Source organism: Thermobia domestica, chromosome 4 (genome assembly GCF_964235325.1).
Source record: "Thermobia domestica chromosome 4, izTheDome1.hap1.1, whole genome shotgun sequence".
NCBI classification, from domain to species: domain Eukaryota; kingdom Metazoa; phylum Arthropoda; class Insecta; order Zygentoma; family Lepismatidae; genus Thermobia; species Thermobia domestica.
In genome coordinates, this window is record NC_137457.1 from 332,976,145 (window position 1) to 333,001,635 (window position 25,491).

A 25,491-nucleotide genomic window follows, 5' to 3' on the forward strand; every position below is an offset into this window, starting at 1 on the left:
AAATGAGGCCTATTTATTAGCTATTAATTAGGGTATTGAAATTAATGACGTTGCAACTGTATTGAATCTTTGCCTATAAAAATGGCAAGACCTAAGCGATTATTTAATGCACAGAAAGCAACGAAACATATTGGGTCGGTGCATAAGTTGTGCGGTTCTTATTATATTTTTATTCTGTTCTTCTGTTTAAATACAAATACAACATAGCCATAATATTAACATATTCTACGAGTGTAACAATACATTGCATACACATTCAAAAACTTGCGCTATTTCCCGCTTTGTTTGACGTTGATTGCCACAAAAAAAACTCATTCAAGAGATTTTTGTCGAAATCTGGTCTTCTAGAACGTGGATCATCAGAGAAGTCAAACCGTCCTGCTACAAAGCGGGAAAAATCATTTCTGTACTGTTCTTTCAACACTTGCTTCATTCCCGTACACTGCACAGATTGTTCTCGCAGCTTCTGCTGCACTGGATCGTCGGTTAAACTCGAAGAGTAAAATGTGACATATGTGATCACTTTTCTCAACTTGACATTCCATATTATTTAGTCTGAAATATATATACAATAATACATTTACAACCTCAAGAAAACTTGTGTTTCACAACACACAAATTCCAAAGTACGGTAAAATAACGATAAACAATGGCTTCATGCCGCATTGTTGGCAACCCAAAAGAAAACCGCACGAATTCATGCATCAACCCAATACATTGAACAGCCAAACATTAGCCGCCTTATGCAGAGTCGTTTTGACGTATGATTAGCGTCATACTAAAGACCTGACTACTGTAGGAAACATATGTTAATCAAACTCTTTAGTATGACTCTAATCAAGCGTCAAAACGACTCTCCATAAAGCTCCTTAAAACTTATTGCTGTTTAGACGAATTGTTGGTTTGATGTAAGAGCCGGGAATCACAGCGGAAGCGCTCATCAGACGGTGAATTGCATCTCACTCGATTAATCAGTGTGATGCTTGTGCATTGAATGGAGAATGGGGCGATATATAGGGTCGCCAGACAGCTGGAAACGGCGTTTCAGTAAGATCGACATGCCGACTATTTGAGATCTGCAACGCTTAAGAGTTTTTCCAACGAAGGAAAATGATGGTACGAAGGTAGATGACTATGCCTTCCATGGGTAGCCGAAGTTTACATAGGATGGTGCATGAAATAAAATAAACTAAAAGGTTTATATAAAAATAAAAACATTATTTCGAAATACGGAGGAGAAAGTCTTGCACCTTGATTTCCCTGAAGAGCTGTCCCTACTTTTACTCAATGTGAGCTTCCAGTCTATACACACACACACGAACTGGCCTTAGGGTATGGTATGGAATTACACCCATTAATATTGGTCTCTAGCTAGTTACCATGACATACTAATGAAGGATGAGGGGTAAATTTCAATTTAGAGAATAAAAGACCAAAAAAAAATACTCTACAACTTAAGATAGTAAAGAAATCGTGCAATGCACGTAGGGTATTTTAGAGTCCTTCTTACATAACTAACAGTCAATACAGTAGCATTCATTTATTTTCTCTTTCTCCAACCCCGTAAGAGGAACTGAGTCCGCATTATCTGAAACCTGAGGAAAAACCCTAGTGGCATCAATTCTGAAAGGAATTCATGTAAATAACACAGAGCATAGTCAACCTACTCCCAAACTAGATGAGAAGGAAACAGGAACAACCAATCATGATAAGATTGGAAAAATTCATTTCTTCAGTAAAAGCATTCATTAATTAAAACACCAGATAATAAACTTCATCTCGGTGCTCCACATTAATAATATAGTGAAGTATTTAAGTAACACTTTAATTTTGTTTTGAAAACACTACACTAAATTTTCAAACTTAATGTCAGATAGAATTTAAATAATTTGAATAAGAATTACAAACACCTTTCGAATAAATTAATGTGAACGATGTCAATCAAACGTTCGGGTTTTAAACAGTTACCTTAGGTTGCGATTTGTAGTAGTATTGGAAGTTAATAGTCTCAACAGATTTTTTCATATCCACTGCGTCAATACTATCATTACAACCTTTCTTATGTAAAAGCCATCAAAATTCACTGTCGAATTCAGTATACAAGAAGACTTTATGTCGCGAACCTGCTATTCACACCTTTATGTTGAATCTGCCGTCACTAGAACAACTCTGTAGTTGAGAAACTTGAAAATACGGACTCCATTTCAGAATGTAAAATTCACTTATAGAACACTTTGCCAGATTTCTGTATTGAAGTAAACATCTATAGAACACTTTGCCAGATTTCTGTATTGAAGTAAAGTTCGTGAAATCATCGGAAATCGTGGGATGTCCATTACAGATAAAACCGTTCCATCTACAGTTCTCAAGTAGGAGAGTCTGAATTGGAGTAATATATTTGTCAATGTGAAGGTTGTTATTGTCTCGAAATTAGTAACGAGACGAGAACTTCACGCGGTCTTCCTAGACAGTAATTCTACTCTTGTGGATTATTTGTTGCTTGCGTAATACAGTTCTCATAATAACTCAGTTCCTCATGGACTGAGCTACCGTGAAGACTGAGCACTTCCACTTCGCGATATGTAACTAGACGCGTTATATATATGTTTACAGCACTGAGTCTATAGAGACTTCGAGACTGAGATAACAGTTTAAAATTGTCTTGTCTCCCTGGTATCTAAAACAGAACTAACCCTTGTTCCCCCTTGTGTCAAGTATATCTTTTCGAATTACAAATGGCTAACTACAACTTGAAGCACACCTAACCTTCCTGTGAATGACAAACATGGCTCGAGTAGTATTCACTTGGGTGGCCTCTGTAAACAATGAAAAAATGTAGTAGATTCAAGTTTGTATGTGTTTATCCTTTTTTATTTTAACGTATTCCGCATTATGTAGAATCATTTTGAGATATGAGTAGCGTCATACTAAAGGCCTGACTACTGAAGGAAACATGTTAGTCAAGCTCTTTAGTATAGCACTAATAACGCGTCATAACGACTCTGCATAAGGCCCATTGTGTCACACTGAAAACATTCTTAATCGTTGGCTTCTCTAGTTTCTGCACATAAAAAAATAATGTTAGAGAACTTTCTGTTATAATACATTAAATCACTTACAAACACCACACACTGCAACATTTCTAGAGTATGTCTTTGTGACGTGACAAAAAAAAAAACAAAAAAAAACTCAAGTTCTTGCTGACAGGTAGAAAAAGACATCAACATGTAAGCCTGCTCTGTTTTGGGCTGGGAACTGTTTTCATAACCGACGTTTCAACATTTTACACACAACAAAACTAATAGAACATATGTACTTCAAAGTAGATATTTGTGCATAACTTGTAACTTGGCAACTCTACTTAAATATACTGAATTATTTCATCGGTTATATATATATATATATATATATATATATATATATATATATATATATATATATATATATACATCACCTTTCCGGTAGAGGCCAAGCGAGTGTTTGCTGTGAGCAGTTTTAAAAATACAAAAGACAGATAAAACTCTCTTGTCATCTGCGAAAAGTGATACTAAATCTAATTACGAATTCTCGAACTGATTCTGAAAATATATTTGCTTCATACAACAAAATCTACATATTTTACTATGAAACATATTAAAACAACGGCACAAAATTTGAAAACACAGTATATCATGGAAATAGGGAGGTACGTCGGACAGCCAGAGAAGCAGAAAAAAAATACGTTGCACACAAACAAGTCAGCCAAAGACGCTAAATATTATCGAAAGTTGTAGATGAACAGCCTACAGAACACAATAATATCCCACACAGCAAGGAATATTTCCTCAACCAAAAGAAAATATTTTCCTTGATTTGCAAAAGGTTTTCCTTCTCTGGAGATTTCCATTCTGGTTTCCCTAATGTATTCCGAATATTTCCCAAAAATATTTTCTCAAAAATGTTTGTAAAACATTTTAGAAATTACCGAGAGTACATTTTGAGAATGCTTGCCAGAAAGTAAATCCAGGAAAATATTCACAAAATATATTAGAAATATTGTTTTGGATGTATTGTGATATGTTTTCACTGTTCAGAGGGGAAATATTTTCGAAATGATACTAAAAATGTTTTCCATATATGATACGGAAAACAATGAAATGAAATATATTCCATATATTTAAAAAATGTTTTCTAATACGTTATTAACAATATTTTCTCTTTTTACGAGAAAACATATTGAATATATATTTTTAAAAACGTTTAGAATATTTTAAAAATAAATTCTTTCGTAATATAAGAAATATTTTTTAGAAATATTTTAAAAAGGTTTACTTAATTTTTTACAAAAGTATTTTGGTAATCTGCTCATATAACTTAAATGAAGCATTTCCGACCAATATTTTAGTATTATTTCCAGAATATTTTATCGAATTTTGAATATAAAACGTTAAGACAGGGAAAGGAAAACATATTAAAAATGAATAGAAAATGTTTTTCGTTATGTTTTGGAAAATATATTATGTTTTTAGTGAACCACATTTTCTCATATATTATAGAAACATTTTTACATTGTTTTCAGAATATACTCTTTCGTTACTGGAGAAAATATATTCCTTGTTATATCTGAGAAGTATTCCAAATATTTACCGGAAATATTGTTTAAAAAATGTTTGGAAAACATTTTATGAAGTACAGAAAGTATATTTTTAGAACATTAGCAGGAAAATAATGTAAGAAAAAATACACAAATTGTACTAGAAATATTGTGTTGGATGTAATGTAATATGTTTTCACTGTTGAGAAGGGAAATATTTTCGAAATGATATTAAAAATGTTTTCCATATATGATACGGAAAACAATGAAATGTAATATATTCCATATATTTAAAAAATATTTTCTAATACGTTATTAGCAATATTTTCTATTTTTACGAGAAAACATATTGAATTTATTTTTTTAAAAACGTTTAGAATATTTAAAAAATATTTTTTTCGTAATATAAGAAATATTTTTCAGAAATGTTTTAAAAAGGTTTACTTAATTTTCTACAAAAGTATTTTGGTAATCTTCTCATATAACTTAAATGAAGCATTTCCGACCAATATTTTAGTATTATTTCCAGAATATTTTATCGAATTTTGAATATAAAACTTTAAAACAGGGAAAGGAAAATATATTAAAAATGAATAGAAAATGTTTTCCGTTATGTTTTGGAAAATATATTGTGTTTTTAGTGAATTTTCTGATATATTATAGAAACATTTTTACATTGTTTTCAGAATATACTCTATCGTTACTGGAGAAAATATATTCCTTGTTATATCTGAGAAGTATTCCAAATATTTACCTGAAACATTTTCAAAAAATGTTTGGAAAACATTTTATGAAGTACAGGAAATACATTTTTAGAACGATAGCAGGAAAATAATGTAGCGAAAATTTTCACAAATTGTACTAGAAATATTGTGTTGAATGTAATGTAATATGTTTTTAATGTTGAGAGAGAAAATATTTTGGAAGCAATACTAAAAATGTTTTACATACATGATATAGAAAACAGGAGCGCATGTGGTCGGATTCCACGTTAATCAGTAGGTCTCGTACCATATAGCCTCACTGCTGAAAGAGACATTAAACTCAAAATCAACTCAACTCAATGAGGCGAGTTGTGACCGTACTAGTATGTAGCTGCATTTGCACGCTTTTAAAACATGTATTATTGTGGATATCAAATTTGCAACTTAAATTTTCTAATATACTTACTTCAGGGTTACACAATTATGCTATATAGTTTGTTAATATTCCTCAGAAACCTTTTAGTTGTTGGCATTTGTTTACACAAATAATTCATGACAGAAGAGTGTGTGTGAATGTATAGTTATATTTGTGCGTGTGTGATGGTCAGTGAAAAACACACAAGTTATTTTGACAGTACAATGTAGCCACGTCGCGTTCAGTGCTTACCATTTTTCAGATGGAAGTTATCTCTTCCCTCTTAATATGTTTGGACAGCTCTGCGGGGAAGTCGTGGCTGGCGTTTCTTGATATTAAACGTTGCTTGCTTCATTAACGTGTCTCTGAATACAGTGACTCTCCATAGGACGTTTAGTCTTGGAGCCACTTTTCATACCGATTTGCGTTAATGCAACGCAAAAGTACTGTTTCATTTGGCCGGCTTAGAAGTCACGCAGAGTTTGGTATAGTTCTGTTCACGACATAAAATGGGCTATTTATGTGTGCTGTGACATTTTCAGTTGAAACATGGGCTGATCCTGAAATACGAATTTAATTATTAGTGGAGATTGAGATACAATATAAAGGAATGTTCCTTGCCGGCCTGGCATCATTGGAATTTTCGTATGTTTCTGTGTCGTGCGTGTGTATTTTTTCAAATTTTAAAAATTTTATTCTGTGTTATGCAGGATTTATACTGTACCAATCCGGCGAAGTAAAGTACAGGAAAATAATGTATGAAGCTTAAATACTATCACGTTAAGTTGTGTGAAGCGAAGAGTTATCTAAAAGAAGGAATCATGTATTCTCCGACTTCTGATACGAGATCTATAGGGAAGTTAATGGATCGATTCAGAAGCTATGTAGGTACTGAAAATACTTTTCCGAATAGACCTATAGCCACAAAGCTAAATTTTGACGGGGTTAAGTTTAGAGTTACCCCTCCGCTTTTTATAAAAATCAGGAAAATTTACAGGAGAAATGAGGTAAGAAATGATAATTTGAAGTTTTTATTTGATGTTTAGGAATGTAAGTTGGGCAGGAGAGTTATGTTTAATACGAGAAAAGATATGTGGAAGTTAGTACTATTTGCCAGATGCGGAAGCATTGCGGAAGGTTTCAGCAACATGGTAGTTGTAAAATATGGCGAATATGGCGAACAGGTGTAACTGATGCGCAAAAATAATGAAGAAAACCTTTTAAATTTTTGTGAAACACACGGAGTACTGAAGTTAAGTGAAATGTAACAATTTTTCATACTTTAAGCACTGTTTTTTGTATGTTACAAAGTCCAAGGGCAACTTCAGACTGGAGGGGCAACTCTAAACTTAAGCCTTTTGACGACACATTCGACCTTTTGGTAATAGTATACAACAGTGCCTCATGATCTGTGCGCGTGGATACTTCCTACTGTTGCACTACGTATAAAAATGATTTTATTACATTTAGAAGTAGTAAGAAGCATCCACGTGCACGTGACATGCGATATGTGTTTCAAATCCCCCACATATACTCATACACTACGTACAAGGGCACAGTATTATTCTTCGCATACCATAAAACACAACGAAACGCAACGCAAACCGACGTACATTTTATTTTATATTACTCAGTAATTAAATGAAAGTCGCATTTTTACCTCATTTTCAAGTTCCTATATCCTCAATGAATAATCCTTAAAAGACTGCACTTCGTGAGTCCTCGCTAAATGATGAGGCACTCTCGTATACTATATCCGACCTTTTAAATAAAAGGAAAGGGGATAGTGATGGCCAAAGACAATTACGGAAAAAGAAAAAGGAAGAACCATTAGCAGAGGAAGGTAGGTATCGACGTTGGAGATATTTTCGATAAAGTATCTTGTGAGCATAAAGTGTAAAGTTAATGTAAACTGAAATGAGTGTGCAATGAGTCTGAGAAAGCAAACTATAGATTAGTCTATTCCGTGCAGTTTTACTATCTGGATCCATAGTGTATGCAGTAGTAGGAGTAGCAGTAGAAAGGTTAGAAGCTGCTCCCCCCAGGGATTCGTTGGGTTCTGTTCTCAACATAAAATGGGCAAATTAAACACTTTCCAAAATTTTTCTGTACATTTTACAATGTGTGGATCCGTATAGTAAAACTGCACCGTCTTTTCTGTTCTAATTTGAGGTTCCTGATTGTAAGGGCCAGGCTTGGGTAATAAAATGTGGGGCCTATGTTTAGCAGAAGGAGTCCAGCTCTTTTCTCTAAAAAATGTTACAATTTTTGTAATTTCTGTTCACATTCGGTTAGTTTAGAGTACCTTAGGTTAGTTTAGGCTAGCTTACGTTAGTTTAGTTTAGTTTAGGTTAGGTTAGTCTATGTTAATTAGTGTAGGGGTCCCGTATAATTTTTCAAAAAACGATAGAATTTCGCTTATTTCTACTAATATTACGTAAGTTTAGGTTAGTTAAGGTTAGCTTAAGTTAGTTTATGGTAGGTTAGGTTAAATTTGGTTACGTTATGTTACGTCGAAGTACTTGCATCATCCATTTCTCCTGTAAATTTTGTGTGTTTTACGTGCTTCTGGACCCCTTGTACTAAACATACTCGAAATGTGGGGTCAATTACATAAGGCGAGAATAAAATTAATCGTAATGTACAGGATAAATCTGGGATATAGTATACAACAGGTCCTCATCATTTCCCGAGGACTCACGAAGTTCAGTATTTTACGGATTATTCATTGAGGACCTAGGAACTTGAAAATGGGGTAACAAAGCGATTTTCATTTACTTATCGACTGAAACTTGTACATGACATACCACCATTTCTATACGTGGTGCAAGAGTTTGAACTATCCTCGAGTACGGTGCACTTTATGTGCGCCTCTGTAGTGCCCTTGTACTTTATATTTCACTATGTGTGTGTGGGGGGAGAAGGGACTTGAACGCATATTGCATGTCTTGTGCTCGTGGATAGTTCTTACTGTTGCATTACGTACAAACGTGATGGTATTTCATGTAGAAGTTGTAATAGCACACATAAGAAACGCAGATCACGGTGTACTCATACTGCATATTCCAGTGTGAGTACAACATGATCTGGGTTTCTTATGTGTTCTATTACCACTTGGACATGACATACCACCATTTCTGTACGTGGTGCAAGAGTAAGAACTATCCTCGAGTACGGAACACGATGAGGAGTGTTGTATACTGACTTCTTAATTGCTTCTTATATGCGAGAATAAACCATTAAAATGTACAGGAGAAATATGTAAATTGTTCAATTTTTCAATATCACTCTTTACTCGCAGTCGCACCTACACTTTGCTGCCTCCTCTACCTTTACCCAAGATTTAAATCACTTGATTTTTTAAATAAAAATCGTTGATTTAAATCAAATTCCGAAATAATTTAAAGTGAAAATAATAAAGTCCCGTTTCTGTTCTGTTATTCCGATTTTATGGAAGATGATAATCATAATACAATGAGACTCAAATGTACAGTATGTACAGCTTTGAAAACAAGTGTCATGCAGAGGATGATTAGGGAAAATCCCGTTTTGAACGGGTAACAGGGCAATCCTGTTTTCTTCTCTTCGTAACATAGGGTTTATATTGTAAATCGTTAGCTATTCCAACGGGGGAATCACCATCGACATTTAAGACGAAGATTCTTTTGTGTGCGCGTCTATATATTTGTTCCCAGATAATACGGCGTATTTAGAAGTGTCCTATCCCTCTCCGATTTTTTTTTTTTTTTTTTTTTTTGTGTGTGTTTGTTGTTGTTTTGTTTAGACTTTATAACTTTAGGCAAAATTTATGTATTTCGTGCCTCAAGCTAGTTACAATTTCCTTTGAAATATGCCCCTGCCAAATATCAGTGACTTTTGAGGAAAAAAGTGTCACTTTAATAAGCGTTGCTGTACTTTTTCCTTAACGCTTAAACTTTTAAATTATATCACCTATTTTTAGGTGATAGGATAAAATCTTTTATTATTCGATTAAAAAAGTACCAATAAAGCTTTTTACTTCGTTTTTTCAAGATTGAAGGAATTGTAGAGCACGTTACATATGCTTTCACTTCTCTCTGCGTCGAGACATAGGATGTGAGGACGTCATAAATTTAAAAAAAAAAATATTTTTTGTGCCTATTTTTATTATTTTTTGGCGGGCCTACATTTTGCATTCAGAATACTGAAATTCTGCACACTCGTTCAGTTCACCCTTAGTATTTTTCAGATGATTTCAGATCTCTGCGTGAAAACAGCGGGGTCCAGAGGGGCGAAAATGTAATATATATATATATATATATATATATATATATATATTTAACAAAATATAGCTTTCTTCGCGGTTTCCCCGCCTAAGATGGAGACATATGAATGGTACCATCTGAAAGGCTGTTCTGTTCCGAAGAGAATGATGTACGAACCATGATCTTAGGATAAAAAGGGATGTTTCAGTAAACTGTTACCTGAGATCATGTTTTATACGGAAATCTGGGGTATTCGGGGATATTATTTTTCGCGGGCTTACTTTTGTATCTAGAAGTTTGAAATTTTGAACACTCATTCACTTCACCCCTTAGTATTTTTCAGATTTGTTTCAGATTGTTGCCTTTAAACACAGGCGGTACAGAGGGGTAAAAAGTATAAAAAAAAAGTGATATTTCTTAACAGAAAATCCGTTTTTTCGTGATTTTCCAGCCCCAGATAGCCTACACGATGGACACATTTGAATGGTACCGTTTGAAACTGTTTTGTTCTAGGATAAATAAGATGTCTGAGGAAATTTTTATATTACATCCGTGTCATCTGGGGTATGGTGAGGATGTTCTTAGCTCATTGTTAAATATTTTTCCCGCCCTTATTATTCAAGATAGAAGCTTGAAATTTTATACACACATTTAGTACACCCTTAGTATTTAACAATTGATTTTGAGATCTGTGCGTTAACACAAGGGAGTCCAGAGGGGATCAAAATTTGAAAAAAAAAATCAGAAATAATCCCGACATCTCTCAAAATTTTCCGCTTCAGGGACATGATAGGGAAAATGTGAGTGTTACCGTTTTAAAGGCTGTTCTATTCTGAAGAGAATGAGGTATGAACCATCATCCTAGGATAAATAGGGATGATGCTTGACTGAAAGTCTATAATTTACCAAAAAAAAAAAAAAAAGCCATAATTTAAAGCTAAGAAACATTGTTTGGGATTGATATAGGTTAACGATTGGGGATTAATTCAAAATTCAACCCCAATACTTAAATGGCATAATTGGCATTTAATACTAATTTGTAATGCTTTTTCTTCAGTTCGCGAGTTGTATTATACGAGGAGAAAGATTTGATTTAAATCCAAAAAATCGATTTAAATAAAAAAAATCATCAAAAATGATTTTTTTTAAAAAAATCATGATTTTTTTCAACCCTGCTTTGAATTACGTTTTAAAACTTACACGTCAGATTACGATTTTCATCTGATTATTTCATCCATATTCACATTCCTTATATTTTGATTACTTATATACATTCTTGAACAGAGTCAAATTTTAACTTTCCGGGATGAGCGCTGTAGTAATTTATGGCAGAACGAGCGGATGTATTTTTTGTAACAGTAGAGGTTATACAACTTGATTTTAATTTGTATTGTAATGTATTTGTTTTAGTTTACATTTACGTGGGAATGTACTATTTTAGGTCCGTATAGATTTGCAAAATTTACAAAAGGAGTACTACTTTTATTTCAGGAGAGCAGTGTGTAATTAACAGGGTTGGCTGGTTTAAACCAGCTGGTTTTTTCAAAAAAACCAACTGGTTTAAACCAAAAAAAAAGAAAAAAAACGAAAAATGCTTTAAATCGTGTGAACTTCATGGTGACGTTTCCACATATCAAACCATCCGCATTACATTTATCTACTCTCCACCCTTTAATCAAGGGGTCCCGTGTTTAATTCTCGGTCGAACCACAACCCATCTTTCAAGTGTAAACCAAGTAGCGATTCGAGGTGTCCCTCTAAGCAGGAGTCCTCTCCGTGATAAACTTGGTATTTCATAAGGATGTTAAGCCTAAACATACGAAATGAAACCAAATGATATATTTCTACTTGAATGAATGCCTGTTGTTTTATAAAGAAGCCAAGGTTGCTTAAATATATTGATAGAAATTGCCAAATTTATCAAGTGCCTAGTAGCTTCCAACATCAGCTTGGATTTGACTTGGTTTTAATTTTATTGAATGATATATACATTCCAAATTTGTAATTTAATACCTCAATTTTAGCGTAGTGATTATGATCCGTTGACCTTAAAATTTTACATACAGATACATGTAAAGTAATAACAGGATTTTCCTAATGGCTAAGGCGGGAGTTACCCGATTTATATATAATTCTAGGTATAATGTTTTTACTTGTGTAACTGTTTGTCTTTTTGTCCTTCTGAAATTACTCTTGACAATTATATTAACAAATAGGACCATGTAAAGATCAGTACAACGTATTTTTATCAGAAGTCCTTCGTGAGTGAATCGGCAATCGCAGTTGTGACCAATTAGTCCCGGTTTCGTGTCCAAATGGACAATTTCTCTTGGATGTAAGTCGAGAAGCGGTTTGGATTCCGCTTTAAGCTTGTGACCCCTTCCAGCATAACCTTGTTGTTGCATAATAACACCAAGGGGAAACAAACTAATTTCTGTCCATATTTAATATGAATACATAGAGTAAATTATTTAAACCAAAAAACTGGTTTAAACAAAAAAAAGTTTACCCTCCCCCCCAAAAAAAGTTTTTTTCAATAAAAACCATGGTTTTGGCCAACCCTGGTAATTAATAACAGTATATGATGATTTTAGTCTTTACGTAATCATTAGCTTACGCGCATACGCACCCTCGCTGACGCACTTATTCCTTACGGACGCAACTTCACGCTGCCCCATTCCTTGTTGCGCTCCTGTCCTGACTCGGTTATGTAGCATTTGTAGTTTTTAGTGGCAACCACATACCCATGTTGGTTGGTGTTTATATCACAACCGTTTCAATGGCATTCCTTCGAACCCGTATTTACACGCGTAACAAGTAAGGCTTCCTAAAGTGTCTTTCGCCCAGTAATATAACTCTTCCCGTAAGAAATACTTTAGTTGCTGAGACTGAATTTACTGATCAAAGTTTTGAAATGTAATGAATTTGTGTATGTGGAGCTAGGACAGTACTTTATACTTTTACTTGTTATCTGGCGTATATTGTCTTTCACTTTGAGTTCTGTTATTATACTGAATAAAATTAACAAGTCAAAATACAGATATAGGCGTAGTAACAATGCAGAACGGGCTGTTCTTTTTATTTTTTTTTAATATATATATATATATATATACAAGAAAGGGAATTTCCATAAGTGATGACAAATTATTGTTGTGTTTGATCTAGCTACGCATCGTGGTTTTAGTTGTTAATTATAGAAAAGCGTAGCGAATCTTCTACAATTCTACTCGATCGGCATTTGTTTATTTGTTTTTCGTTTGTTCAATGTTAATAATCGTAAAAGTTAAAATGAAAACGCGGCGTGTGTCTTTCTTCAACTGGCGGAAATAATTTTATTGCTTGGGGTTGTAAAACTTCAAATGAAACGTTTGTTTTATATCTTAACGCTTATGCCATGTAGTCTAAAGAAGACGTGGGGATCACGGTGGTTCATTTTTAGAATGCTTACTTCTGGTGCGTTGGGTAAGCAGGTCAGAATACTTCCTTGAAAATTCTTACATATTTATACAGAAAGCAAATTTAGGAAAATGATAATATTTATTTTTATTATTATATTTTCAGTTTTAGCTGAAAGGTTAGAAACAGCGGAAATGGAACTAGGTAGTTGTCATGCGAGGAACAAAGTGCTTCAATGCAACATTAGGGATCTTAAGACGTCGAAAGAAGAAATGGAATGTAAGCTGAAGCAAGAAAGACAAGCTCTAAAAATAGAAAGGGATCATGATAAAGAAAAGGTGAGTGAACTATGTATGTTCAGATAACGTTCCATAGTTATACTCTTTATGCTAAACGAGATGGATGAAGAATGAACGTAAATAAATAAGAAATTACATTTTTGTACTCTTCCGCAGGGAATCGAACGTGAGACTACGTGCCCGAAATGCACACACACTAGTAACTAGATCAGCGGGCAGTACTATGTATTTTCAGATTACGATATTCATTTCTTCTTTTTGTATTAGAACAAGTGTAATTTGTCAGTTAATTACGTTACACAGATACAGTTTATTCAACTGAGTGTGAAATTGGGGGGTGGAGGGACTGTAGGCACGGTATTAAATAGTAGATCTCTCAATGCACCTAGTTCGATCCTAGAGTATGTGAGTTTATGATGGACAACGTGATAAGCGTGAATTTTCTTTTTTCCTTCACAGTTTCTTTTCACCAATTCTTTCATCAGTATCCCTAGTTCGATCCTAGAGTATGTGAGTTTATGATGGACAACCTGATGAGCGTGAGTTTTCTTTTCACCGATTCTTTCATCAATATCCCTAGTTCGATCCTAGGCTGTGTGAGTTTATGATGGACAACGTGATGAGCGTGAGTTTTCTTTTTCCCTCCACATTTTCTTTTCACCAATTCTTTCATCAGCATCCCTAGTTCGATCCTAGGCTGTGCGAGTTTATGATGAACAACGTGATGAGCGTGAGCCGCAGCTTGAGGCGTGAGCTTTGGCTAAAAGTGTAATAATTGGTTTCTTTTTTTCCAAAGTTTTACATTTAATTCACATAATAATGCCGAGTGAGCGTTAGCGAGTGGAGACGGGTTAGTGCCCCGCAGGGCACGTTGTTTTCTGTTTTTATTACAGCTAAATGGGAAGACGTTCCTGTGTTCTAGAAGATTGCAGCCTTCTTGGTTATGTCACTAACCGTTACAGTAATCAATATAACTTTCTCCACGTTTCTTTATATTAGTATATATCAGGGTTGGCAAAAACCATGGTTTTTATTGAAAAAAAAAACGGTTTTTTGGTTTAAACCAGGTTTGTTTGGTTTAAATAATTTGCTCTATATATTCATATCATATATGGACAGAGATAAGTTTTTTTTTTTCATCCTGATGTTATTATGCTACAACCGGGTTATGCTGGAAGGGGTCACATAAGCTTAAAGCGGAATAAAAACCGCTTCTCGAGTTACATCCGAGAGAAATTGTCCTCCATTTGAACTCGGAACCAGGACTAATTGGCCACAAATGCGATACGTCTGCCGACTCACTCACGAAGGAATCCTGATAAAAATACGTTGAACTGATCTTTACATGCTTCTTGATATAATTGTCAAGAGTAACTTCGGAAGAGCAAAAAGATAAACAGTTGCACAAGTAAAACTATTATAGAAAATTACATATGGACAATTTCTAAGTACTACGGAGTACAGAACTAACTTTGTTCAAGTTAGTTAACAATGACTTTTATTGGTCCAAATTAAAGAAATACAACGACCTAATTTGCATATCAGTAAGAAAAGTGAATAAAGATACGAATTATTTGAGTCCACTTTGGCTCAGACTCATTTATACATAAATAGATATCAAAAATAGTTCTCATTTCACTAAATGCCTCTCGTGGGGTCTGTATGACCCCCCCCCCACACACACACAAAGTACGGCATTTCAAAGTATTTTATCAATAGTAAACGTTGAAACGAAACAATATTTAGAATTTTTCTTTGATTGCAATTACATAACAATAATAACAACTACAAAAAAATCACAAACATTTATAATCTTAAAAAAAAAAAAAATTGCTTTTGTAGTATAATCTTTTTGAGTAATGAATGGGGAATTCAGGTCTGAATATAACACGAATAATATATGGGAGTGAAACGTTTAAACCAGCCAACCCTGGTATATATATATAGGGTGTAAAAAAATTTAAAGCATCAAACCTACAGAGGTGATTTGTCACATCAGAGGAAAGGAATAGTTCATATGGACCTGTGGTAAAAAGTCCATACTTTCGAAGCTATAGACTGTCGAAGACATAAGAAAATAAACTTTAAAAATCTATAGCTTCAGTGTGGGACCGAGCGCAGTCAAGGAAGACATCACTTAAGAACTAGTATGTGCCCTATTCAGTACCCATGTTTCAGAATTCTGTAGTGCTTGCGTATCAATGGACAGTTTATGACCACTTCAACTTTTCTGAGTATTCCTCAACTGGCTCTATAAAAATTAATGTGTAAGTGCCGCAAGATTCTGAAATATGGATATTTGGATAGGGCACTTACCACAGAATTCTGAAGCATGGGTACTGAATAGGACACATACTAGCTCTTAAGTAATGTGTTGACTCGACTGGGATCAGTCTCACAGTAGTGGAACTCTGGACCTCTAAATTTCCTTTTCGCACGTTTTCGGCAGCCTGTAACTTAGACGTTTGACCACGAGTCCATATGAACTTTGTTTTTCTTTTCGTGTGCAGAGTAAGAATTAAATGATAACTTAGCTGCTGATAGTCGAATTTCGGTTAAAACTACGCTAGAAGTCGTGTAGCCGAATAGTAACCGAGTAGTACTCAGTGATACTACACTTTGCCTTTTCCTGGATTACTATAGTACGGAAGGTATAACGTCGTTGCTTTCCCGTGAAAACTTGTAGTGACGTTTATGGGGAGTTGCCAGCTTGGTTACACGTGGCTCGCTGAGCGCAGTGAATGGTGGCTGGTGATTTGCGATTCTCTTACCACATCCCCAGTGACGAGCAGGTCCAAGTGCGGGAAGCCAATGACGCTATACCTTCTGACCTTTAGTTACCAAGAAAATTGTCAAAAGGTGTTAACCAACTTACTTGGTTACATTAAGCAAAAGGAATAACAGCTGTACAGTTTTGCGGTAAAATCGTCTTTGTAATTGCTCATTGCACTTAATTATTGCCGGTACTTGGGCTGTTATAGACAATTAGTTATTTTAACCCCTCTTCCTTGGTTGCAGGACTCAGTTATTCAGGATAAATTAACACGTCTCAATTGATCTTTCTTTTCGAGTACCGAAATTCTTATATAATATTAAATTAGCTGCAGTATGGGATATTTCAAAGTAAATTTTTCTGGTCACAGTATGAAACATCCTCAGATATGCTAGTTGTCATTGTCGTGTATGCGATGCACTAACCAATTAAAGTAGTGTATACTAATTACGGCTCTCGATTAATTTAATCGTGTGGTTGGCGTAATCATAAATATATTCATCTTTATTAAAAATTAGTTGCTATATAGATGTATATGTAGTATATAAGCGAATTTTAAAGGGAAATGTAGACATAGTAACTCCCACAGGATTTTTTTACAGGGGGAAGTGGGCAAAATGACCGACATACAAGCAAAGACGCGGATACAAATACCTAGAACCACATAATATTTAATGTAAAAAAACAATTATTACAACTCACTGCTAACTTCACTAACTGTTGTGTGTGAATAAAATAATTTAGCATATTTTAATACTAATTAGGAAAATCCATTGCTAAAGCAAGTGCTCCCTGCAGCGGGCGGCTATGGTTACAGAATACAGTTTTAGTGTTATTGATACTTCGTAAGTGAAATCCTCATTTAGTTGGCTCGAGGAATCTAGAATACAATAGTGCTATGATAAAGAAAAGAGTAAGTTTTTATATTTTAGGTATGTTTTGTATTTGTAACCTGTTCTTCTTTCCGAAAGTATATTCTCCTTTAGAACAACTTAACTCTGTGCTTCAAAACTGCAGAAGTACAACTCTTATGTAAATCAGGCGCAAATATAGGTACTGAAAATTGAAAGTAAAGATTACCATGAAAAAAAGCAATGATAGAACGACAGTGTGAAAAATACGAACCAACCAGTGCTAGATAGCCACTGAAAAGCACGAATATTATTAACAGAGTGAGCACAAGGGCGTAGCAGGATGAGCTTGGTGTGCTTCCGTATGGAGCGGGCATGTCAGCGACGGTGGATATGCACGTAACCGAGGGTAGTGTAAAAATTTTATATCCCATACAACTATGCCTTACATCTAATAGAGCTTTACTTTACTACTGTGGTTCTGCATCATCACTTTACATAATGCCTTGAGTTCATAATAGCTTCCTTACGGAGTACTATGCATTACGTTATACGTATTTCTACCTATGATAAATATTATAATAGATATAAGGTTCCGATATATAGTTAAATGTAAATTGCTATTGCAAAATGAATCAACATATAAATAACATAAATAATGGTTTGCGGCTTCCATTTCAACTCAGCCAAAAAAAAGTACCATCACCATCTCAGATATTGTTGAAACTTTTTTTTTTATAGCAACTAGACATGTTTTTTAAATGACCCGTATTTTTTGTTGTCGGAAAAGATTTTCCCTCCAAGTAATGGGCCATCAAAACGGGAAGTACAATTTACGAATTTTAGAGGACGTGGAAAATGGTAAACTTCGTAGCCTCATCATTCAGCTATGGAGACAGATAGTTATAATTCTTGTTGTGGTATGTACACTCATGAAAAAAATTATTGTCGCATGTCTATAAATATGTTGTTGTAGGAATATAATTTGATAACGAATTCGTCCGGTATTTCTTATAATGTTAGTATGTGTATAATCGGGAAAGACGATGTATGTGGCAAATTTCATGTCAAAAGAGCAGTAAATAAGAACAATAAAACGAAAATAAAACTTTCTTGTCCATTTAGCAACATTTTGTTTTACTCATTCTAATTTTCGTGTTTGTAATTCTTTTCTTCTGAAATTTACTACGAATATTCATTTCCCGATTATACATGTAGTATCAATATTAATAGTACCCTGCAAAATCATTATCAAATTATATTCTTACAAGAAGACAGTTACAGATATGCGACAATCATTTTGGACATGAGTGTACATAGGGATATAAATAAAATATATTTTATTATATGGTTTGCGCATGCGTATCTTTTGGTACATAAATTAACAAATGAACATAAGTTTATCTCTAAAGTCGAAGTTTGCGTCGAGCACTTCCGGTTCGAATTTTAAAATTCTATTTTACGGTTGGTAAGACCTAGTTACGCGCTTCTCGAAAAAAAAAAAAATTGTATTGCTTGTGTATGCAACCGTCTTGTCGCAAAAAAAATTCGAGAAACCGTCAAATTTTCAAAAATCACCTTTCTCGAAATCACCATAATTTAAAATCCTGAAATGTTGTCAAATTGTTCAACTTTACATGAATAATAAACACCCCAAATAGCATTGTCGACCAATGCTTCATGAATGAACTACAGCCTCTTGAAGTTAGCAAAGTTTCATTAACTTCAATATCACCGTTGGCAACACTGAAAACAATGAAAGTGCAACAATTTGATGATGTTTGTGGTTCACATTCATTAAATAAAGAATAAAAATTTCTCCTGGCTCCTTTTTATTATTTTGATCAAAAAGGCTCTCTCAAATTATAAGATGAGCGTCCCCTTCTCCGTTTTCTTAAACCGATGTAACCTGAGGTGTAAATTACGATTACGAAACAAAGTTTCACTGATTTTCTCCACTCTGAAGTAATTATTTGCTTACTTAGTGTCTTCTTCGCTAATAGCATGTAACCATGGCAGATGCTCCAATAGGTGTAGGTGCACTCACAACTCGTAGCACGTTGTCGATAGTCACAAAACACTTATATTCTCTTCTCTTATTCTCTTCTGGAAACCTGTACCCTGTTGAAGGTGCATGTGGAAACAAAGAAAACATAATGAAATGAAATCTTGGGAGTTTTACGTCCCACGTTTATGCCGGTTAGGCTAAAGGAGACAGTGATTATGAGAAATGAGTGAAATGGCGGAATGAAGAAAGTGGGAGGAAACGAGAGAACCCCGAAAAACCCACCAGCATGGTGTTTGTCCACCACAAAGTCCACACGGCGCGAGCTGGGATCGAACCAAGGACCCCAAGCACCGGAGGTGAACGCTCTGCCACTGAGCCACCGCGCCTCCTGGAAACACAAAGAACACTGCAATTTCATGTAATATTTGATTTATTGATAATATTTCTGCTATCCATCAGTGGTTATTATATATGTATGTAACAAAAGTTAATTTTTGCAAATTTCTTAAATCTACACTTTGAATTGGAGAAGCTCGATTTTGGGGAAAGCATGAAGTTAGTCCATAGTGACCCGTTACTGCCATAAAAGCCAAAGATGACTTCGGTAAATACCAGTTACCGGTCGCACACTTTTTTTTTTTTTTTTTTTTTTTTAATTGTCGAATTCGGTTTTTGGCAACAAGACGAGAGTAATACCCGGAGTTGGTACTTGCACTATACTCACGAATTTTTTTGCTGGTTTAATACTGTGAATCTGTTTTTCATTTTCCCGTGTTGCCACATTCTTATCTCCCCTCTCCGCAATACGTCGCAGAGACCCTTACCACGGCCGGTTTCACTGAAAAGCCACTGCTTTATCGGACCTGTCTGCATCTTGGACATCTGAAAGCAATTTTTAAAGTGGAATGCAGCACCATCAGAAATCACTGAAACGGTTTATTAAATTGTAGACACTTATTTTCACGTACTCGAACCTTTTTCTATAACGCGTATTTTCGCTTTTCTTCGAGTATTTTTAGAATCTTATTCATGGCTATGAGTACGAGCCGAATTGTGTGTTTTGTCATCGCTTATTACGGCAAAACTGTCAGTTGTTTCATAATAATATATCACTCCCGTAAAGGAGATTTGCTCGTTTCTCCAGTGATCACTCTGAACTTCCCTTTGCAGAATAACAGTCCAATTTAAGCGAAGTCCACATGCAGTAAAATAGAATTTTTATCTTGAAATTTTACACGGTGCTTTTCGGTAGCATTTTTTTCCACTTTCATTGTTGCAAACTGTGACTTCAAAGTTAACGAAAGTTCGCTAACTTGAAAAGGCTGTAGTTCATTCATGAAGCATTGGTCGAGAATGCTATTTGGTGTGTTTATTATTCATGTACAGTTGAACCATCTGACAAAATTTAAGAATTTGAAATTATGATGTTTTCGAGAAAATGACGATTTTTGAAAATTTGACGATTTCTCGAATTTTTTTGCGATAAAACGGTTGCACACAGAAACGATACTTTTTTTTGGGGGGGGGGGGAAGCGGGTAACTAGGTCTTACCAACCGTGAAAACATAATTTAAAATTCGAACCGAAAGTGCTCGAAAAAAAGCATAAACTTCGACTTTTCACATAAACTTGCGTTCATTTGTTAATTTATGTACTTAAAGATACGCATGCGCAAACCAAACCATAATAAAATATAGTTTATTCATATCCCTATGTGCATACCACAACAAGAATTATAACTCTACATGTCTCCATTGCTGAATTGTGAGGCTCCGAATTTGACCATTTTCCACGTTTTCTACAATTCATGAATTGTACTCCCCGTCCTTGATGGCCCATTACTTGGTGGGAATTTTTTTCAACAAAAAAAAAAAAAAAAAAGCCCCTTAAAAACATGTCTAGTTCCTATTAAAAAAAAGTTTGAACAATATCTGAGATGGCGATGGTACAATTTTATTATTTATTTATTTATTTATTTACTTTTGCCTCAATTGGAACTCAGATATCTAATTTAAGTTAAAAACAATGTACATTTCTCATTAATTTTTAGTTACTATAAAGATGTGACTTAAAATTTGTAAAATACTGTACATATTTTAATTTTTTGCATTTTCCTTTTCTATAATAGATTATTAAAACACATGGTACAAAATGTAAGAAATGTTTATTAAGCACTGACCTGTTCCGAGAGAGAAAAAATGATTACGAGCTGGTTTTGGAATGAACATAGCTGTTCTGTATGCTATGTATTGGGTAGTTCAAGAAGTGAGTATTTATTGAATGTTTTATTATTATTATTCGATATGCCCATTAAACCATATAGTTGAGACTATTGTATTGATAGAAAGTTGAGACACTATAATAATAATAAATTTTCATAGAAATAGGCACTAACTATACATTTAAATAGGAAGAATGGGTCAAATAGAATTTACTGTAGGCAGCCAATGACACCCCAAAATAAACAAACTTCTGTTCTTTATAATATATCGAACGTAAAGGAACGACATTGGTTGATTTGGCGCTTTATTGATGCATTTCGAAGGAAAAAAGAGAAGCAGGACACGAGACAATGCTTCAAGAAGACGATCTGCCCAAGAAAAGAAGAAAATTCCCGACGAGAGCTCACGTCGTGGTTCGGATTCCACGTTAATCAGTAATTTCACGTTTTGTATAGCCTCGCTGTTCACGGGACGTTAAACTCAAAATCAACTGAACTGAAAGAAGAAAATATATTCAAGCTGATAAAAGAATTCGCCGTACAGAATTTTGAAACTGTTGACATTGCAGAATAATGCTGGATTTGGCCCATAATTCCGTCATGGAATGTTAATGTCATGGTAATTGTAACATAAGATAAAGTAAATTATTCAATAGGTATATTAGATTTCACTGTTGTTTCCTTTCCAATTATCTGTGTTGCAAATACGTAGTAATAAGCAGTAATGCAGTGTAATGAATTGCTATGAAGTTATGAATATTCTTTACGTTAGAGATATTGTAAAGATAACTTCACAGAAGTTTACTTTGGGTAGTTGTAGGATGCCTACAGCAAATTTTATTTTAGCCCAATATAGATTCATGCTGAAAAAATTTCTGCAGGTCATTGTCTCCGATTTTCCTGAAATTAGGATATATCATTCTAAAAAAATAATTATACCCATTTTTTTCTGCACTATACAAAAAAAAAAAAAAAAAAATAGAACTAAATTAAGCATTTGTTGCAACTGAGACTTTCAGTGACTGTTTGCCATGGCATTTTAAAGAAAATGTGGATCAAATTTAACCTTTCCGAGCTTCTTAATTTTAGGTTGTGCAGTTATTTTTTGAGTTTTAGTGATATTAATGCCTATTTTTAAGGCTTTTAGTACGTAATCATCCGGTTTCTATTTTTGAAGTACATTATAACCCATTTAAGTAGATTAACCTATTTAGATTAACAAAAGCAGAGGGGTGACTCCTGAGAGTTAAGAAAAAAAAATCCAATAAACATAGGGCGGAAACTCCATCGTTTATGTGTTATAGGCTGCTGAAATCATGAAAAAATGAACTTTAAAGGTTCATAGCTCCAAAACTATGGGACCTACCTTGGTCCAGTCAAGACTTCCCTATCCAAAAATGCGTGTTTCAGAATCCTAAGGTGCTTCCACAACAATGTTTATAGAGGGAGTTTGACTACGGGCCTATGATATAAAGTACTCTCCAACTACCTCCATAAAAATTGTTGCGTGAGTACCTTAGGATTCTAAAACATGTATTTTTGGATAGAGCACATATTAGTTCCTAAGTGAAGTCTTGACCCGACTTTGGTAGGTCCCATAGTTTTGGAGCTATGGACCTTTAGAATTGATTTTTTCATGTTTTCGGCAGCCTATAACACGTGAACGATGGGCTTCTCGCCCTAAGTTTATTGGAACTTTTTTGTTTGTTTTACTCTCAGGAAACACTCCTCTGCTTTTGTAAGACGAATTTAGCGCCATACTGTAGGTATCGTTAAAAAAAATGTAAATATTAAGCTAGGCTTAATCTGCACTTTTTAAAAAAAGTTTATATCTCTATTACTTTATGGCAGGCATGCATATAGCGGAGTTGGGATTTGGGCACCAGAGTCCAGCGGGCAAGCTCTGTGTCGGTTTTCTACATTATTTATTTACAAATACTGAACAAAAATTCAGAATAAATTAAATCTTTTAAAAGTTTTTTTCTTTTTAACTCTTTTTAAAGCGAGCTTATCTTCTTTATCTTTTAAGTCGAAGCAGGAAATATAAACCACCGAACGATTTCTGTATATGAACTCTGTCAAACTCGTAACCCAGCTGAGTTACTTTCCTTCCTTCGCTCAGTAATACTCATGCATCTACAGTTTCCATTTTCATCCTAAGTTAAGTTTATTGTGTTCTGTAATATCATTATTTTAAGTTTGGATCATAGTTTCAATTCTATATTTACACTATAACTTTATTCAGCGTACCAAATTTGAGTGATAGTTATTAAGATATTTAGTATATAACTTCCAAAAGTATAGGAAACAATGTTTTAGTATTTTGGATAGCCTGAAGTATTTTGGATAGTATTAGTATAGATTGTTTTAGTATTTTGGATAGTAAGATAAAAAAAACCGCATAAAACGCTTCGTTTGACTTAACCTTGATTCTGAGATATCTTTCGTTTTTAAATTTTGTCACACATGCTACAAATAGTAATTTTACAACAATTGGTTTATTTTAGGAGTCCACTGTGTTTGGAGGCTATCAACCGAGATGATTTCAAGGTACGCCGCACACAGGTACTACATAGACGGTACCAAATTTGACCGTAAGTAAGGATGAATCCCAGAAAAAGGAAGAAAGTGTTGTGACTCACCTAGCATTTCAGTGTCTTTCTATGTGATAAACTATCATCAGCCTCCCATCATTAGCGCGCGGCTTGCTTAATTTGCAGATTCGACGAAAAACGTTTTATATATAGAGTGTTTGGCATAGAGACATTTAGTATAGGAAGCCCAAAGTTCGTAGCGTCAACATAACACCAATTTAAAAATATAGACTGAAGATCTAATTAATTCTTATTGACTGTGATTTTTTTATTGGCGTAGCTCGCTTCGTGTGATGTGTATGGTACTCATTTAAGCTAATTTGCGGGTATATTATGCTTAGTTTTAATTTATGGCAGTTAAATCACACTTCAGATTCTAAAGTAATGTATAATATACCTATTTCGTATCGCTAAATATATTCTTAGATGAAGGTGACAGAGAACTTTTCAAGAAATAGTTTAACTTATTTTGTGTGTGTTGAGGGGAGGGGGGAGGTAAGTAAACGCATGATTCTGCTGCTTGGTTTTCGGTGATTGGTACAGTCATCTTCTGAACTACAATACTAGGGTGTGGGGAAGAGTTTGTAAGGTGCAACTCTGTTCGAACTTTTCTTACAAAGTAAGTGTGTTATTTTATGTTAAATAAAACTTGTTAAAATTGATACACTGATGAGGTGTATATACATTTCAAACTATTATAATGTATGGTATGCAATTAGTAGACTTAAATTAATATAGACTTTTTGTTTATGTATTCACATTAAATATATTGTGTACTACAAATGTATACTTAATGTAAAATTTAATACATTATTACTGTAATTATTCTCAATAAATCTACAGGATTTTATTTTATGTATTGTTTTTTAAAGGTTCATTCCTTTATTTGGCTTTCGGTTTATGTAATTATAAGTAATGTAGGATGGTGGAATTTTGATCATTTTAAGGATAATTTCTTTATTATATACGATAACTCAAAGAAATAATCGATTGTATATCGCATTAAATATTTACATGATATAAAATAAGTTATTTTCCCCATTTATCATGTATAAATCTTATCACCAGTGGGGTTCTGTAGTATAGACACTGGTTGTCCAAGTACTTCACAAGTTGCGGTATAGTCAATGCGGTCTGGTTGCTTGAGCACTGACTTCAGGAGTGGTAGAATGAATGACTATTCGGAAACAGTGAGTAGCCTAGTGGTTAATGCATCGACACGGTAAGTTGAAGTTACAGGTTCAAATCTTAGTCCAGTCTTGCATTTTCTTTCCTTTTGTAATTATGTACTTTAGCTTAGTAGACCTGATTTCTTTATACTCGAGTTATTTCATCATGACTTTCAACACAAGGACGACATGAACCACTCACATGTTGATAACTGGGATGTCTTCCTTGTGCTCTGTCATTTATT

The 25,491-nt window shown here is 34.3% G+C and overlaps 1 protein-coding gene across 2 annotated transcripts; it reads left to right on the forward strand.

Annotated features, from left to right (window-relative positions):
- The first annotated feature begins 5,846 nt into the window (after positions 1 to 5,846).
- On the forward strand, positions 5,847 to 24,927 carry LOC145684466 (uncharacterized). 2 transcript variants are annotated; one of them, XM_081756891.1, is made up of 4 exons: positions 6,080 to 6,580; positions 13,498 to 13,670; positions 21,391 to 21,527; positions 23,991 to 24,927. In XM_081756891.1, the coding sequence occupies exons 1-3, from the start codon at positions 6,451 to 6,453 to the stop codon at positions 21,484 to 21,486; spliced, it is 399 nt and encodes a 132-aa protein (XP_081613017.1). In that variant the 5' UTR covers positions 6,080 to 6,450; the 3' UTR covers positions 21,487 to 21,527; positions 23,991 to 24,927. The 2 variants fall into 2 exon arrangements, with proteins under 2 accessions (XP_081613018.1, XP_081613017.1); XM_081756892.1 differs by lacking the exon at positions 21,391 to 21,527 and having other exon boundaries at positions 5,847 to 6,580.
- Positions 24,928 to 25,491: the final 564 nt, after the last annotated feature.

Bases quoted from the DNA above. Each gene is read 5' to 3' on its own strand.
- LOC145684466 (XM_081756891.1), top strand. From the start codon at position 6,451: ATGAAGCTTAAATACTATCACGTTAAGTTGTGTGAAGCGAAGAGTTAT. The intron at 6,581-13,497 runs GTACTGAAAATA...TTATATTTTCAG, and splicing joins TCGATTCAGAAGCTATGTAG to TTTTAGCTGAAAGGTTAGAA. The intron at 13,671-21,390 runs GTGAGTGAACTA...TTTCTATAATAG, and splicing joins GGGATCATGATAAAGAAAAG to ATTATTAAAACACATGGTAC.